This window comes from Bos mutus, chromosome 9, assembly GCF_027580195.1.
Source record: "Bos mutus isolate GX-2022 chromosome 9, NWIPB_WYAK_1.1, whole genome shotgun sequence".
In the NCBI taxonomy this organism is placed as follows: Eukaryota; Metazoa; Chordata; class Mammalia; order Artiodactyla; family Bovidae; genus Bos; species Bos mutus.
The window spans coordinates 31,828,388-31,845,788 of NC_091625.1; the positions used below are offsets into that span (position 1 = coordinate 31,828,388).

General features: G+C 38.6%; 1 protein-coding gene across 1 annotated transcript in view; it reads left to right on the plus strand.

Annotated features, from left to right (window-relative positions):
* The window catches only part of MAN1A1 (mannosidase alpha class 1A member 1), a 173,205-nt gene that overhangs the window by 42,967 nt on the left and 112,837 nt on the right, over window positions 1-17,401 (plus strand). The window contains exons 3-4 of the mRNA XM_070376354.1: window positions 3,040-3,136; window positions 6,046-6,161. Coding sequence (XP_070232455.1) covers window positions 3,040-3,136; window positions 6,046-6,161 — 213 coding nt within the window. The remainder of the gene's footprint in view (window positions 1-3,039; window positions 3,137-6,045; window positions 6,162-17,401) is intronic.

The following is a 17,401-nucleotide window of genomic DNA, read 5'->3' on the forward strand; positions in this document are numbered from 1 at the left end:
GTTTGATCTCCTTGCTGTCTACTGGACTGGTACGTTTATTTGTTTACACTTAATGGGTGTGGAAAGTGGACTCAGATTAATTGCCTCACTTGGAGTCATGCCAATGATGGCAGAGCTCAGATATGAACCCATTTTTTAAGATGCTTGTACCTGTGACCTGCTCTTACACATTCCTCCTCAATAAACAAGAGGATTTTTCTATGAGGACATACCACTGGGCAGTAAGTAAACAGTCTCAGCAGGAAAAGAGCTGTGCCTCATGGAGGAGAGGGAGATAATTCATCAACATTGAGCATTCAGCAGCTTTGTTTGCCGTTCTGTATCTGGATGGCAGCACTGACTCGATGGACGTGAGTCTGAGTGAACTCCGGGAGTTGGTGACGGACAGGGAGGCCTGGCGTGCTGCAATTCGTGGGGTCGCAAAGAGTCGGACACGACTGAGCGACTGAACTGAACTGAGCAGCTCTACAAACCTGACCTAATTCCCCTGGGCACCATGCAAATAACTGACCACCCCTGTCTGCTTCCCAGTCTCTCTCTCCTTGCCTTCCACATCCCTCATGGTTTCACCCCAGGTGACCAACCACTGGAATACTTTAACAGGATGGCTCTTCCTCTTTATTTCACAAATTCCTGGAGAAATCAATATTAGAGCTCCATGCACGGCACTTTGACCACACTGTTTTCTTTTTCTTTTCTAACTTTAACGTGTAGAAAATCCCATGGGATGAGGAACCCATTTTGAGAAACAGGTCACAGCAGCTTTTGAAATACAGGCAGATAAGCAATTAGTGTCTGATTTTCCCTTGGGGAAAAAAAGATAAGGAAAGTTAATATATACTACAGTAGTAACTCAGTGAGGTTCTATGCCAGTGGTGCATTGTATAAATGATCATGTTTGACTAAACAACAGTCTTCTATAGGAAAGCTTTATGCTGTCTTTGAGTCATTAGTAGTACATGGCACAGATTTCCATTCAGACCTGGAGTGGAAACAAATCATCATAACGTTTTTTTTTTTCTGTTCTTGTATTAGGTGTATTCCAAAAGCTTTTGGATTTATAAAGTATCTTTGAAACAGGAATAAAGAGTTTACCAAATACAGTACATTTAATGGGAAAACCAAATCAAACTGAGATGTAATCTCAAGGTGTTTTTGTACCTAGTGTTCATGTACCCCGTCTTTTCAGAGGCTCGTTGGTTTCTATTTGTGTGATGTGAGTTTAATTGGTCTCAATATAGGCTTAAATTCAGTAGGTGTGTGATTATTCACCATGTGTGCAGGGTGCCACCACACAGGTCATGCTCATGTAATCCTTACATGCATCCTGTGAGGAATTATCCCAAATTTTCACATAAAGAAAGCCTGACTCATCCATGATTGTGTGACTAATCAGTGCTCATTATAAATCAAGTTATTTCCCCTTCAAACCTAGTATACTTTTCAACAAAATTAATTTATAAGGAGGAAAATCTCTAAAACACTACTGTATACGCATTCTGTTGATGGTTAGAAGATCAACAATCTGATTCATCATAGGAAGGGTCTGTTGCTGACTCATCAAAGGAAGTTTATGCAGCGTATGATTAATGCCATTGGCTTTGAAGTCAGGCCAAGACATGGGTGAACCCAGGCTCCACAGCTGTGGAGAAATGTCATGACTTTGAGTAAACATGTTTGTGTTGTAACTTCTCAAAGTCTCAATTTTTTCATCTACCAAACAGTGACAGTACAACATCATTCATAGAGTGGTAACGAGAATTGAATACAATACTGAACATAGAGCATTTAGTGGAGTACCCAGCAGATAGTACAGATTTTTTGGTAGCTGTTATTACTAACGGTAGTGGTGAGTTAGGGAGATACTATACTGATACAGAGTGATTGAAGACAGATGTGCATTGTTATTTGGGGGGACATAGGAAGACTTTCTTATTAATAAAATCGTACTGATCTCACTGAAGATTTTTAGTAATAAACAGCCTATATATAGTATGTATGACTTTAGTGATGCTTTTAAAGATATTTTAAAATACGGAGCCAGATTAGAATATTTCCCCATTATGTTCATATTTTAGTTACTGTTGCTAACAGATTGGGGATAATGCCATGAATAAATTTCGGACAGGTGAGGAGTCCTCAACCCTTTTAAAAAAAATGTATACAAAAATAGGTGCAGTATATTCTTGGAGTCATTAAAAACATCTGTACGACTATTCTATAATAGTTACACAACTGTTTTTATAAGCTCTTAGAGAATAATTTCTTTCCTTGACTATTATTCATTTTCTACTAGAGTTAATATCGAGCATAATAGGTCAGAGCTTAGTTTCTAAGCCAGGAAAAATTGATTGATTTTCATTATATGTAAGTAAACTAGTTTTGTTAAAATTAATAAAATTTGAAAATGAAAAATGTATACAACTAATTTATGGCAGAGAGTTTTGAACTTTAAAAACATTCCTAGTACAAGACATCTAGGTTGGGAATATATAGAATTAGCTTCTTTTTTTCATTTCCTATATTTATTTAAAAATACTTCTCCATATAGTCTTGGTCAAGATACATCAGTGTTTAAAGTAATAACTTTGGATGTCTGTATACTAAGTACAGAGAACTTTATGCAAGAAAAGGGGGAATTTTAAGTATACAATCCTTATAGATTTTATGCATTATGAGGATGAAATAGATGAATGATTTATCTACTTAGACTTATCTATTAAGAATGATTCACCCTTTTATGATAAACTATCTGTTGCTGGGAACTGACTTTTGAAAATGATATGTATTAATACATGAAATAAGATTAAATGGATTAAAAAAGTCTCCATTTGTAGACATAAAGGGATGATGTGTATTTGTATGTTATGTGTGTGTTCCAGCTTATTTATATCATTGTCCACCTTTTAATTATCATCATCCTTTTAACTAAGCAGTGAGTTTTAGTGTTTTAACCTTTAGATCTTCAATGTATGATCTGTCTTGAAGCAAAAACATCTCAAATTCAAATTATAATCCAATTTTTATTTCTTTTCTCAGATGATGAAACATGCTTGGAAAAATTATAAACGTTATGCCTGGGGTAAAAATGAACTGAAGCCTGTATCCAAAGGAGGCCATTCAAGCAGTTTGTTTGGTGAGTAGAATGTGCTTTGGCTCATTCCTGGCAGTAACTTCTCTCCAATCGACTGTACTTGTGGGTGGTGGAGAAAGTCTGTGTGACCCTGCAGATTGTGTTGCTAGGAGACTTGCACACCTGATGGAGTTGTCTGCAGGGGTTGTGCGTAGTGTGTCCTTCAGACATAGCACTGACTGCACTTTGGAACCACCTGCGTCCCTTGAAAAAATACTGATGCCTGGGGCACACTTCCAAAGATCCTTATTTAATGGATATGGGCACAGTATCCTGATTTTTAGCTCCCATGTGGTACGTAGCAGAGCAGTATTTGTTGGCTGCATTAACTGCTTCCTGTCAGATAAAAGCTGTGTCTTTATCAATAAGCTGGCCAAGGCAGCCAGCCGTGGTGACCTTCACTGTGTCTCAGTGACTCTCAGCTTTGGCTCTGAATTTCTCTTGTTTGTGAGAGAAAGGGAGGATGGAGTCGTCTGTTATATGAACTTCCATTTATCCACTTTGGCATCATTTTATTGCTTTGGGTCCTCACAGCCTGCTTCTGTGATTAATACCTTCTCCACGTATTAATAACATTCACATTGTGGAGGTGCAGAAGCTAAGTAACAGAAGTGTTAGATGGATTGCTTGGGTCACAGAGCTCCCCAGCGCCCTTCTCCCTGAACTCCATTCCTCTTCAGTTCTCACAATTTCGTCTGTAAGTAACAGGATGAAAGGCGGGGGGAGGATGTGAATCTTGGTCTGATGCTTCTGAAATCACCATGGAAAAGGTGATGTTCTGTCTTTTAACTGAAGCTGTTATATAGCGTGTGCTAAGTCACTTCAGTTGAGTCTGACTCTTTGCCACCCTGTGGACTTGTAGCCCACCAGGCTTCTCTGTCTATGGGATTTGCCAGGCAAGAATGCTGGGGTGGGTTGCCATGCCCTCCTCCAGGGGATCTTTCTGACCCAGGGATCAGACCTGCATCTCTCACATCTCCTGCATTGGCAGGCAGGTTCTTTACCACTAGCGCCACCCAGGAAGCCCCCTGTTAAATAGATCACATTCTGTAACAAATAACAGTATCAGCTGACCCTACGTGCCACAGTGCCATTTGTGCATCTTCTCATTTAGTCCTTGTTACTACGTGCATTTTAGAGATGAGAAATATGAAACAGAGAACAGCTTGCCCAGTGCTAGCCACCTACTAACTGGCTGAACTGGTACCCTTGTGACTGGCTAAGGTCAGAGTCTGCTCCTAATCACCCCACTATACTTTTCCATTTGTTTAGGACCTTCCATGTGTTTGGCTCCCTTTCCAGCACTGTTATTGATAAACACAAATCTTTGCAAAGTTTATGACCTAGTGCAGAAGACATATGTACAGATAGTGAATTACCAAAGGACTGGATGGATTCTTTGAACTGGAGAAGACTCTTGAGAGCTCCTTGGACTACAAGGAGATCCAACCAGACCATCCTAAAGGAAATCAGTCCTGAATATTCATTGAAAGGACTGATGCTGAAGCTGAAACTCCAATACTTTGGCCACCTGAGGCGAAGAACGGACTCATTTTGAAAAGACCGTGATGCTGGGAAAGATTGAAGGCAGGGGAGAAGGGGACGACAGAGGATGAGATAGTTGGATGGCGTCACTGACTCAATGGACACAAGTTTGAGTAAACTCCGGGACTTAGTGATGGACAGGGAGGCCTGGCATGCTGCAGTCCATGGGGTTGCAAAGATTCAGACACAACTGAGCAACTGAACTGGACTGGGTGGATTCAGTAGATAATCATTGGAAGTTCTGAAAAACAGTAGACTCTCTGGTAGGGAGAAGGACATTTCAGGAACAGTTAGGGAGCACTGGATGAGTAGGGAAAAAGGCTGGTTGGTCCATCACAGCAGCTCATTTTAGAGGTGAAGAGAATCAAACCTGGAGTGGTAGCAGTACACGTGGTTTCAGATAATTCTAAAGTATGTTTTGAGGACGTGGTGACCAGTTAACATGGGTGATGGTAAATAAAGAGAGAAACCCAGACACTTTATGCAGACTCAGAGTTCTTAATTTTTTTATTGTTTACTACAACTTTTTAAAAAAAATAATTCCAGTTTTGCTTTTATCTCTATGAAAGTTGTTCATACCATTAAGAAATCATTTAGTTGTAAAATTGCCATAATCTTTATCGAAGAGATTGCTTAGTTCTGTGTTAATACAGTGACGATTTTTAAATTTATTGTTAAGCCTTAAAAACATACCAAGTCTTTTAGCATGGAATGTGGAGGTGAATAAGACATGACTTCTCTATTTTGAGGAACTTCACAGACTAAAAGGAGATGCATATATGTAGTTACAATGGGAGATAGAAAGTGATGAGTGAAAGAGCAATGTAAAGTCTTCCTGTTGAGGGAGTTGAGAGGAAATAAATGAGAGTAGGCAGGCCTACGGCATGGAAGGAGAGGCTAGGATCAGTCAGAGCTGCAGAGAGGGGGTTGAATTCCATTTTTGAGTAATGGTTTCTTAGAGCTATCACTAAACAATTTTAGATCTAATTATAATTAAAACAGTTTTGTGCAGGTGCACTTTGATGTAATTACATTAAAATTAATATGTGTATTGCTCCTTGGTTTCAGGTCTTTTCTTTTTCTTGCTAGAGAATGTGATCACAAATGAAATTTCTAAGAGATTTATTTTCTGCAACTCAGAAAAGACTTTAAAGATTAGTGTACCAATTAATAGCCTATGATAATTTTTAGTTTAGTTTGATTCAACATTTAAATTTTCTTTCACTGAAAGAACTTTAGACTGTATTCAATATTCTTGTTTACTAATAAATTCAGTATTACTCACTTCCTCTTCAAGGTATGCTCAGTGTAGCTATATGGATCTGTCAAAGGTGTTTATTGAGTAAATATTTTTCTGATATTTTCAGGTAATATCCAAGGAGCAACAATAGTAGATGCCCTGGATACACTTTTTATTATGAATATGAAAGATGAATTTGAAGAGGCTCAAGCATGGGTTGAAGAAAATCTAAATTTTAATGTGGTAAGTTCAATAAAAGCTGCCTATTCAGTTCTTAAATCTCAGTTAATGTGGACAAATTCTCCTGTGGGGTAAATTATTGTGTTGTACCCAAGCAGAAACAAATAATGCAATTTTAAATAGTATCGTACTATATTCTTAACTTTCCCTCCCTTACTACACAAATACATGTCTTTGTGTTTTTTGGGGGCAAATTAAGAGTAAGAATGAAGAAATTAATATTTATTAAGACCCACATGTGCCAAGTATTCTTGTTCAAGTCCCACAGCAACCCCAAGAAATGAGTATTATTTTCACACCTTTACAGATTAGAAATCAGAGCCTCAGGGCTTATCTAGACCACACAGAGAGTTGTACTCAGAGCTGTGACCTCACAAAAGCCTTGTGCTTCTGCATTGCGCCATGGTGCAATACTGCGGCTTTATTAGAGGAAGCTTTGTTAGCTAGAACCCAGGGTGTTGTATGGTAAGCTGCGGCTCAATGCAAGACCATAAGAGAAATTAAAATAGAGAAGTTTATTACTTAACAGGTCCTGAAAAGGTACATGACTCACCTCCAGGGGCCACACAGGGAGGTCAAGGCAGAGTATAGACAGAGAGACAGGACCTGGGGCACATGCCTTTATGACGGTAGATCGGTAGGTAGATCGAGTGCTTCAGGGTGCAAAGGTAAGGCCGAATTGGTCGATTCAAACCAACTTAGTAGGCTCCAGTAACGTCTTTTCTGAAGGGCACACAGAGGGCGGGCCTGGTGGTGGGGGAAACATGATCACAAGACAGAGTCCTACCAGGAACTGACATTTGCTTGTGACCCTGGGGCTGTTTTCAAGGGCACACTCTTGCCTGAGGGGCTAGTGTCAATTTAAAGCCCCTGCCAGCCACTTGGCCGAACAAAATGGATACTGAGTCAGTAACACCGTGAAGTAGCTTATCTGATCACACCACATGCATCCAGCAGCAGCTGCATCCACTTTCCCATAAATAAGGTTTTAAACTTTGTTGATTGTAGACCCTTATCAGTATAAACTATTTTTTTGGCTGTATCACGGGGCTTGCAGGATCTTAGTACCCAGACCAGGGATCGAACCTGTGCCCACTGCAGTGGCTGCACAGAGTCCTAGTCACTGGATGGCCAATATAAACTTTTATCAATTTCTATATGAAATAGTTTTAAAATTTTGTCCACATACTATCATTTTTAATAAACCTCAGTACCCACTGTACATCAAGGAAAAGGTTCATAATTATGGGTAGTGAACATTTCATGATAGTTTGGGACTACATCTTGTTAGAGCAAGTCTAATTCCACAGTCATTGCTTTACCCTCGTAATGAGATTAACAAAGAACTTGTTTTCAGAACAGGAACAGTTGGCCCTGGTGATTTTTAGTCATTCACTTAACGTTTGCATCATTGGTATTTTTTTAAGTTGAGTTACATACACATACCCACACACATACTTTTTTCCAGATTCTTTTCCATTATATTTTATTACAAAATACTAAATAGAGTTCCCTGAGCTATACAGTAGGTCCTTGTTTATTTTATATACAGTAATATGTGTCTCTTAATCCCAAATTCCTAGTTTATCCCTCCCCCTTGCTCCTTTGATAACCAGAAGTTTGTTTTCTGTCTGTGAGTCTGTTTCTGATTCATAAGTTCATTTGTATCATTTTTTTAGATTCCACATATAAATGATATCATGTGGTATTTGACTTATTTCACTGTATTATTTTTAATCTGAGATTACTTTGCAGAAATTCTTGTAAGCCTCTTTCTGTCTGCTAAGCATTTGCTAATATCTGTAAATCCCCATAACTAGGCACAAGTACCATGCTGTATGTTGAGAATGGACAGAGAAAGTTTTATCTCCCTGCTGACTCCTCTGCATTGTGGAGCTCTTCTCACCAGCACCATCCAGAGTATTAAAGGCAGCATAACACTGAGTCCTTTTCCTACCTCTTTGAATTAAAAACATATTCCTATTCCTCTAATTAATTGCCATAAATACCCCACTTTGGAAATCACTGAGTTGAATAATCAGATGAGTCTGTGTTTAGTCTGCCTGTAACTGAATTTAGAATATAAAAGACACAGTATTCCAACATAAAGGGACCTTGGAAATTGATGTGTTCTGTCTTTTTATTTTAAATATGAAAAAACAGGCTCAAGGATTGAGGATTTTGTAAGGTTCTATGGCTCTTTGGTTGGATATGACCTGTGGTAGCTCAGATATAACCAATAGACCGGAGTGTGAAAAATTAAGGCAATGAACCAAAAGGTTTCTTTCTGAGGATTTTTCCAGTAGTCCTATATGAATGTGAAAGTTGGACCACAAAGAAGGCTGAGCACCAAAAAATTGATGCTTTCAAACTGTGGTGCTGGAGAATACTCTTGAGAATCCCTTGGACAGCAAAGAGATCAAATCAATGAATCCTTAAGGAGATCAACCCTGAATAATCATTGGAGGACTGATGCTAAAGCTCCAATACTGTGGCCACCTGATGCTAAGAGCTGACTCATTGGAAAAGACCCTGATGCTAGGAAAGATTGAGGGCAGGAGGAGAAGTGGGTGACAGAGGATGAGATGGTTCTATGGCATCACTGACTCCATGGACGTGAGTTGGAGCAAACACCAGGAGATGGTGAAGGACAGGGAAGCCTGTTGTGCTTCAGTCCATGGTGTTGGAAAGAGTTGGATACGACTTAGCGACTGAGCAACAACAGCAGTTCTTTCTTAGTAGTACTTTTGCCCTGCCACGTTATTTTTGAGTAAACTCAACTACCTACCGGCAAAGAACTATGGAATGTCTTCAGCTATATATGGAGGAGAGAATGGAGAATGTATTCCCTCCCCATCCTCTCTTCCAGAAAAGGAGGAGAATGAGACCTAGATTCTTCCAGAGTCTAATGATGGAAGACAGGAGAGGAGACTGTAGTGACATAGGCCTAAAGAGTGTCCAGGTCCCTTGTTTGGCACTTATGCCGTTGCTGCCACAAAGCTTCCCCGAACACTGCAGCAGTTCCTTGCTTTTCATGTCCAGTGGCAGTCTGAGAAACTCTGGAATCATTTATTTAAAAGGATGAAGCACAAAAGCCTCGCACAGTAATAGTCAAGGTAACAGAAGGCAGTTGGAGGGCCTCAGACCACGACCAGGTGACATGAATGTGTTCCATGGACCGTAGGAGCCTGTGAGGAGGCAAAGGGAATCTAATAGGGGATATCAGGCTATTTAGAACTTATGAAGAGCAAATTCTTTGACTTCTTTACTTGTCAGGTAAAGGAATTAGACTATCAGTTGAATGATGCCTAAGATACTGTGCTTTGTTTCTTTAAAATTGTATTTTTGTATTTCTGTAAGATTTTCTTCAGTGACTTCACAGACTTTTATATAAAATATAATTTTAGAACTTTTATTGATAATCTTGGGCTATACCCTTCAAAATATACTTTTAAAAACCATAGTCACAGGTCTCAAATTTCAGTTTATTTTACCGTTCCTAATGTGAGAGGTCTTGAAATGTATTTTTTGCAGTTCTCTCTTTGAGTATTCAATCCATGGGGTTGCAAAGAGTTGGACACAACTGAGTGACTGAACAACAACTTTGGGTATTGCTATATTTTTCTTTAAAAATATAAAAGTTTATCAGTAACATCCAAATGATAATACTTCCCATATTAAAATTAATAACACATATAAATTCAGGACAACTGTATTGATTTAAAGTGCTTCAGCTTACAGTCTTCTAGTTGGTTTTATTATGTCCCATAAAAGAATCTTTCCTGTATTCAGTCGTTCTACCCAGAGATTCTGACAATTGTGTCAGCAATTATAGTTTTCTTTCTGAAAATGCTGAAAACATTGTTCCATTTATGTAAAGGAAGGAGAAATTGGAAAAGCTTAAACAGAGACAGAAAACTTATTTTTATGGATAACGTATAGTGTCATTCCAGCCTGAATAAATTATTGCTTGTTTTCAAATTAATGCTTTTTCCTGATAAGGTATTTTAATTGACAGTATAAAGGTAATGCAAAAAAAAAGTTAATGCATCCAAATTTATTGCAAGGTAAAAATAAGAATGAAACTGGAATAGAATCACTGTTGTTGAGAGTTGTTTTATCTTGTGGTGCTCCTGAGTATAAACAAATCTTACAGTCAAGAATAAATTTGTTTATATGTGAAATATTCACTTTGCATCACTTACAGGTATAAAGTACATGTTTTTGATTTGTTTATACTGTCGTTAACCAAAACTCATTTTCTTTTAATTAAGGCATAGCAAGTTGATTGAATTTGCATACTTGGTAGTACAAAGTACAAATGGCTGTAACAACTGACTTAAATCACTGAGATAATCTGTAGGAGCAGGGGCTTCAGGTAGAGCTTTGTATTTATTCCAATTCTCTAAAGGCACGTAGGTCTGGGCAGAAAACGTTAAGGGTAGACTGGTGGCTGAGTTTTCTGGTTTTAGTTCAAAGTAATCCTCAGACAAGGGATCCAAAGCAGATCCTTGGCTATTCATTACTCATTCATTAATTCATGCATGTATTAATTATTACTAATCACCTTTTTTAAAACTTTTTAGTTTGTATTGGAGAATAACTCATTAACAATGTTGTGATATTTTCAGGTGAACCCCCAAAGGCATTCAGCCTTACATATACATGTATACATTCTTCCCAAAACTCCCCTCCCATCCACGCTGCCACATAACATTGAACAGAGTTCCATGTGCTATACAGTAGGTTCTTTTTAGTTATCCATTTTAAATATAGCTATAGTAATTACCTTTTAATTGTCAAGTTCTTACCCTAATGAAGCTTATAGTCTAGCAGGAATAATAGTCAAATTACCTAGTTCAGGCCAGGTTTTTTAGGAAATGAAGAAAGGACAAAGGAAATTACTATTTAAAGAGTACTGAGACATACAGAGTATTAATGCTGCTGCTGCTGCTGCTAAGTTGCTTCAATCGTGTCTGACTCTGTGCAACCCCAGAGATGGCAGCCCACGAGGCCTCCCCGTCCCTGGGATTCTCCAGGCAAGAACACTGGAGTGGGTTGCCATTTCCTTCTCCAATGCATGAAAGTGAAAAGTGAAAGTGAAGTCACTCAGTCATGTCCGACTCTTAGTGACCCCATGGACTGCAGCCTACCAGCCTCCTCCATCCATGGAATTTTCCAGGCAAGAGTACTGGAGTGGGGTGCCATTGCCTTCTCCAAGTGTTAATGCTAGGTGATTTTTTTCATAGATTACCTGATTTAGTCTTTGTGACACATTACAGGGGGTAAGTGGTGTTTTCCCTATTTTTATAGATGAAGCGGTAACTAATTAATCTGCCCCAAATCATGCATCAGATAAGAGCTGTGCTTTTTAATAAGATCTGCCTAACCCAGTGACCCTGTTTTTAGTGGAAAGGAAATGCCAAGAGTTGAAAAATACATAGGCAGCCAAAGAATTTGAGTCCCTCAAAAGTAGGCATGTAATCTTGATATCTCAGTACTCATTAGGATATATCATTCCATAGGTATTCACTAAAGATTAATGAAATGATGTGTTGTTACCTTGTCCTACTTACTGACAAACTTTGCTAGCCTCAGCTAGGAGAGAAGCTGACATGGAACATGGGTAGCTGCACTGTGTCACATTTTTAAATAGTTAGAAATGATCTGCAGTTCAGGTGCAATTGATATGCTTGTTTTTACCTAACCTACTTCCAGAACAGGTTTGTGGTGGCTCCTGATACAGGAAGATCATTAACCTAAGAACAAATGATCAGGAGTTTCATATTTAGGCCTTTGCAAATTCAGTTCTGAACTTCCTCCTTTCTGCTGCTGCTAAGTCTGACAGAGTCCGACCCCATAGACGGCAGCCCACCAGGCTCCCCCGTCCCTGGGATTCTCCAGGCAAGAACACTGGAGTGGGTTGCCATTTCCTTCTGCAATGCATGAAAGTGAAAAGTGAAAGTGAAGTCATTCAGTCATGTCCGACTCTTAGTGACCCCATGGACTGCAGCCTACCAGGCTCCTCCGTCCATGGAATTTTCCAGGCAAGAGTACCAGAGTGGGTTGCCATTGCCTTCTGCTTCCTCCTCTCTACTGTGACTTTAAAAAAGTATTGATCACCTAGATCCTTCCATGAGGAATATTGAAAACTGACTTTCATAATGAATTCTATGTCATAGACATTTACTCCAGATAACAATTTCTTATATTAAACCCTCAGTAAAAATCAAAGCTATACTAAAATATTATTAAAAAGCCTTTTTCTGCATTGAGGTAAAGTGATATCTCTGTATGAGAGGATGAGCTTTGAGAATGACAAAGGCTAATGATTAGCTTGTTCCAGACTCTAACTAGCAACACAATGAGACTGATCTTTGGCAAGCACTTGAATTGTGCTTTTTAATTGTAATGAACACCATATGTTTTAGATAACAGAGGTATTGGTAGCAACAGTGACTGTATTTTTAAAGATCCAGATTATTCTCTTACCCAATTGGAATGCCATCCTACTTTTAGAAAATAAGCTGTAGGGTTCTCTATCTGAAGGTTGTAAGTTGACCTCAAGAAGCAAATTGGGATCTCTTCAAGTGCCTGAATGAGTTCTTGGCTTAGGTCCAGAGCTCCATAACATGGAGTATAGGAGAAGTGACCTTTGCCTTAGTATTGCTTTTATAAAAGCTCTGTTTTCGAGCAGCCTTAACGTCCTGATGGTGTAGATAACTGAGTTAATTATCCTGTCAAATGGAGCTGTTCAGTGTTTTCTCTCTGAATGCTAATCACTGTCTGCCAAAGGAGATGATTTCGGTTTTGGCTATGAGGATACTGAGCTATGATCCCTCTGTCAGTAATCAGTGATAGAGTGGACTGCTGCTTGAGGGCCTTTCTGGACCTGCTTGGTAAAACTAACCTATTAACAGAGAGAAGAAGGTGATTTGCCTATCTTTGTTGCTCGAAGAACTGTACTTTATTCATCTTAAGAGGTCTATCATGTTACTTAAACATGAAGTTAAAAGCTGCTCAGACACATATTATACTAAGCTATACTGTTTAATATTGTAATTTAATCTATTAAGAGGAGATGTAATCCTCAAGATGTTACTACAACACACACTTTGAAGAACCACATACAAATGAATGTGTATGCTAAGCCTAAACATAGACAAAGCTTATGGGTAGTTGCCTGTCTTGAAAAGTATAATGCTGTTTCCACTGGTTCTCAGTAAGATGAAGCATAGTTGTTCAGTTTCTCAGTCTGTCTGACTCTTTGCGACCCCGTGGACTGCAGCATGCCAGGCTTCTCTGTCCTTCACTATCTTTGTGAGTTTGTTCAAACTCATGCCCATTGAATCAACGATGCCATCCAACCATCTCTCCTTTGTTGCCCCCTTCTCCTCCTCTACTCAGTATTTTCCAGCATCAGCGACTTTTCCAGTGAGTTAGCTCTTCACATCAGGTGGCCAAAGTACTGGAGCTTCAGCACCTGTGCTTCCAACGAATATTCAGGGTTGATTTCCTTTAGGATTGACTAGTTTAATCTCCTTTCTGTCCAGTGGACTCTCAAGAGTCTTCTCTAACACCACAGTTCGAAAGCATCAATTTCTCAGCACTCAGCCTTCTTGGGCTCTGAGAGCCTTCTCGGCTCTCACATCCATACATGACTACTGGAAAAACCATGGTTTTGATTATATGGAAATGTGTCAGCAAAATGATGTCTCTGCTTTTTAATACACTGTCTAGGTTAGCACATGTTAGTAGTGGAGCAGTTGTTATTAAACAGTTATGGCATTGGTTTGTATTGGGGCAGCTGTTATTAATACTTGCTTGTTCGTTACTTATAGTTCATTGAATAGAAAACTGACAGGAAGTTTAGAGGAATAGCTAGCAGAGAAGTATTCTCTGATGTTAGGGCTCAGAGAATTAGTCTGAAAAAAAAAATTCTAATAATTGGAATAGAGAATAGGATTAAGATATTTAAAATTAAGATATTTCTGGAAATAAAAATTATTTCCTAAGAAGTGTTTTTCAGTTTAAAGCAATCCAGTCTGTTCTGCTGTATGGAACATAAGTTAAGAATTAAGGAGAGTTCCTTAAACTTGATGCAGATTTGATTCTAAATAATTATCTTAAAGCCTGAAGGTGCAAAGGAGCAATATATCTATCAAGGAAAGTTTGTGCCTCTATAATTCCTCAATCAAAATCCATGGCTGAATCTGTTCTACAACCTTAATTTGTTATTCAAATAGTCAAGACTGTTATTTCACTTACTAAAATCTATCATCTTATAATTTGCTTATAAAAGTGAATAAGTTGCTTATAAAAATGCAACCTAATAAATTTCTTTGAGTTATTTAAAATACCATCCTGTCTCGTAGAAGGAGGTTGATATATATATGTGGATCAGAGACCCTGAATATGAGGGTTAGGAGAATATGTTGCCTCACCAATTTAGGTACGACGCCCCTTATCAGCACAGAAGCAGTTACGGAACAAGAACAAAACCCCTTGCCCTTGGCAACATAATTCTCGTAAAAGAAACGGGGAGAATGAGAGGATAACAGGCAGGAAGGCTAGCGGCCCCCAAACGGAGAAAATAGGCTGCAAGTGTCAGACGTTTTTTATCTTTCTCTTAAGCTACAGGGCTTCCCTTGTAGCTCAGCTGGTAAAGAATCCGCCTGCAATGCGGGAGACCTGGGTTCGATCCCTGGGTTGGGAAGATCCCCTGGAGAAGGGAAAGGCTACCCACTCCAGTATTCTGGCCTAGAGAATTACATGGACTGTATAGTCCATGGGGTTGCATAGAGTCATACACGACTGAGTGACTTTCCCTGTATATATTTGTATATAGCAAGCACATATACACATACTTAGTATGCCAGAGGACAGCAATACTAAGGAAAGGGGTTAACTTAATGTGGAAATTACCAGTCTAAGACATCCTGGGCAATATGAGACTTTAGTAGGGAAGCTTAGTTTTTGCATGATTTTACCTCTTGATTTTAGTTGCAAAGTTAATTATACTACATATCTTATTTAATTTATGTGTGATTATGGTTACGTGTGTTCTTTGATTCAACAGCTATTGGTAGAGGAAAGTCAAAGTGAAAGAGCAGTTTTTCCAGCCCACATAGTTTTGTGGGTAGGCTTTAAGCCGAAAATGTCCACCTTCCCCTTGCTCATCCATTGTGCATGCAGTTTAAACAAAGACTGGATCTACTTCTCAAACTGGCACTCACACGTGTACATTCACTGTGTACTAGACACCATAGGATACGTAGGGCGTATTCCTGAAATGTGACCTGACTTAAAGATTTAAGGAATTTAATCTCATTTAAAATAAACACAAGCTTCTGTATAGCACAGGGAGCTCAGCTTGATGCTCTGTGATGATGTGGAGGGGTGGGATGGGGTCGGGTGATGGGAGGAAGGCTCAAGAGGGAGGGGGATATATGGATACATGTAGCTGATTCATGATGTTGTACAGAAGAAACTAGCACAACATTTAAAGCACTTATACTCCCATTTTTTAAATTTTTTAAAGATTACATATGTAAAAAAAACCAAACACGGATTGAAGGAGATTACAAAATCTACATTGTTAAGATAAATCACACAAAATTTTAGTGTTGCAGGCTGTTTGGGGCTCCCATCCTTCACATACTGTTCTCTCCCTGCCCAGACCCCTCTTCTGTCATTAGGGTGAATCACTGGAGAAGTTTTAGAGCATCTGAAAAGATGCTGCATTAATATTAATAGGATGCGTATCTTCATTCAAATTTAATAAGATTATTTTCATGTAAATTAGAATCAAGACATTTATAAAGTTGGCCTCAAACCCACAGATTGTAGAAGTTCACTTTGGAAAATCCAGATATCGTATAAAGTACTTTAAGCACAAAAGGAAATTTGGTCAGGATACTATATTCAAAAAGAGGATTTGAAACATAACTCACTTATAAGGGTATGGGACATGACTCCCAAAAGGATCAGTTTGCATTCTAGTATTTAGAAGATTATGGTTCTGCAGTTTCTGATTTGCTATTCATCCCTGAGGAAGCTAGGCCTTATTGGTTTACTTCAGCTGAGGTTTGTGCAGTGTAAGGGCAGCAACTCTTTACTGGGTACTTTCACCTGTGCCAGGCAGTGTGTGCAATGCACGGACTCATAGTGCCCTGTAAGAAGTGCATGGTCCCTTTTTACAAATGAGAAAACCAAGACTCAGGATATGTGGTTTGCCTGGGATCTCACATTTAGCTGTCTCCTGAACCAACCTTCGATGCCAGGTCTTTCTGCCTCTAGAGCAGTGTTTTTATAGTCTTTTGCCCCCACTATAGCCAAGCAAGATGTTATGTTTTTATCTTCTTAGTCCTTTTCATCTACAGATCTGTAAAGAGTGACCTAAAGTATGCAAATTTCAGTCTTCTTACCTAAAACATAGTATAACCCCAAATGTTAAAAGCTCTCAAACTTAGGCTTCAAATAAGTTGGATTTAACTTTGGGGGGAAAAAAGGATAAAAAATTATATATTGGGAATTCAAATGTAGTTTTGGCTTTCAAAAGAAGGTAAATATGATGACTATTGTGTATGACTAATGGTGATTTGACATTCCTGAATGAGATCTTCAATGACAGGAACACAAGGAACTAGGAACCTGCATGGATTCACTAACAAGCCAGATTTGCTTCTTGGATGGGCTCACCAAACTATTAGATCTGAGAAATTCAAAAGACAAAGCACTGACCTTGAGCAGGGCACTTTGCAAAACCATCTCTCAATATCTTCGGACAGAGGAAGCTAAATAGAATTTAGGTTCTAAGAACACATTGCTGGATCAATAACTGGTTGAACAGCTGTAACCTGTAAGTGACTGATGTCTTGCTGAAGATATATTTATGATGATGTTTGACATGGCTCAGTCCTCTACTTTGCAATAATTTTTATCAGATATTTATAGAAAAGTCCCAGTTATCCAAAGTTTTCAAAGGAGGAAAAGAGAATGTATAGCAAATGAACCCAAAGCTAGAATAAGAATATAAAATCAACATGCTTCAATAGGCAGAAATGTGGAGGACTGTTCTTAGGTTTAAAAACTAAAACCACAAGTACAAATTGAGAGTGATAAGATTTGAGGGTTTTATTTATTAGATTTTATTATTAGACATTACCTTTAGACATAAGAAGTATGGCTGTGTGAGCAAAAATAAATTAATAATTTCCTTCCTTTTTCCCTATCAGTAATTT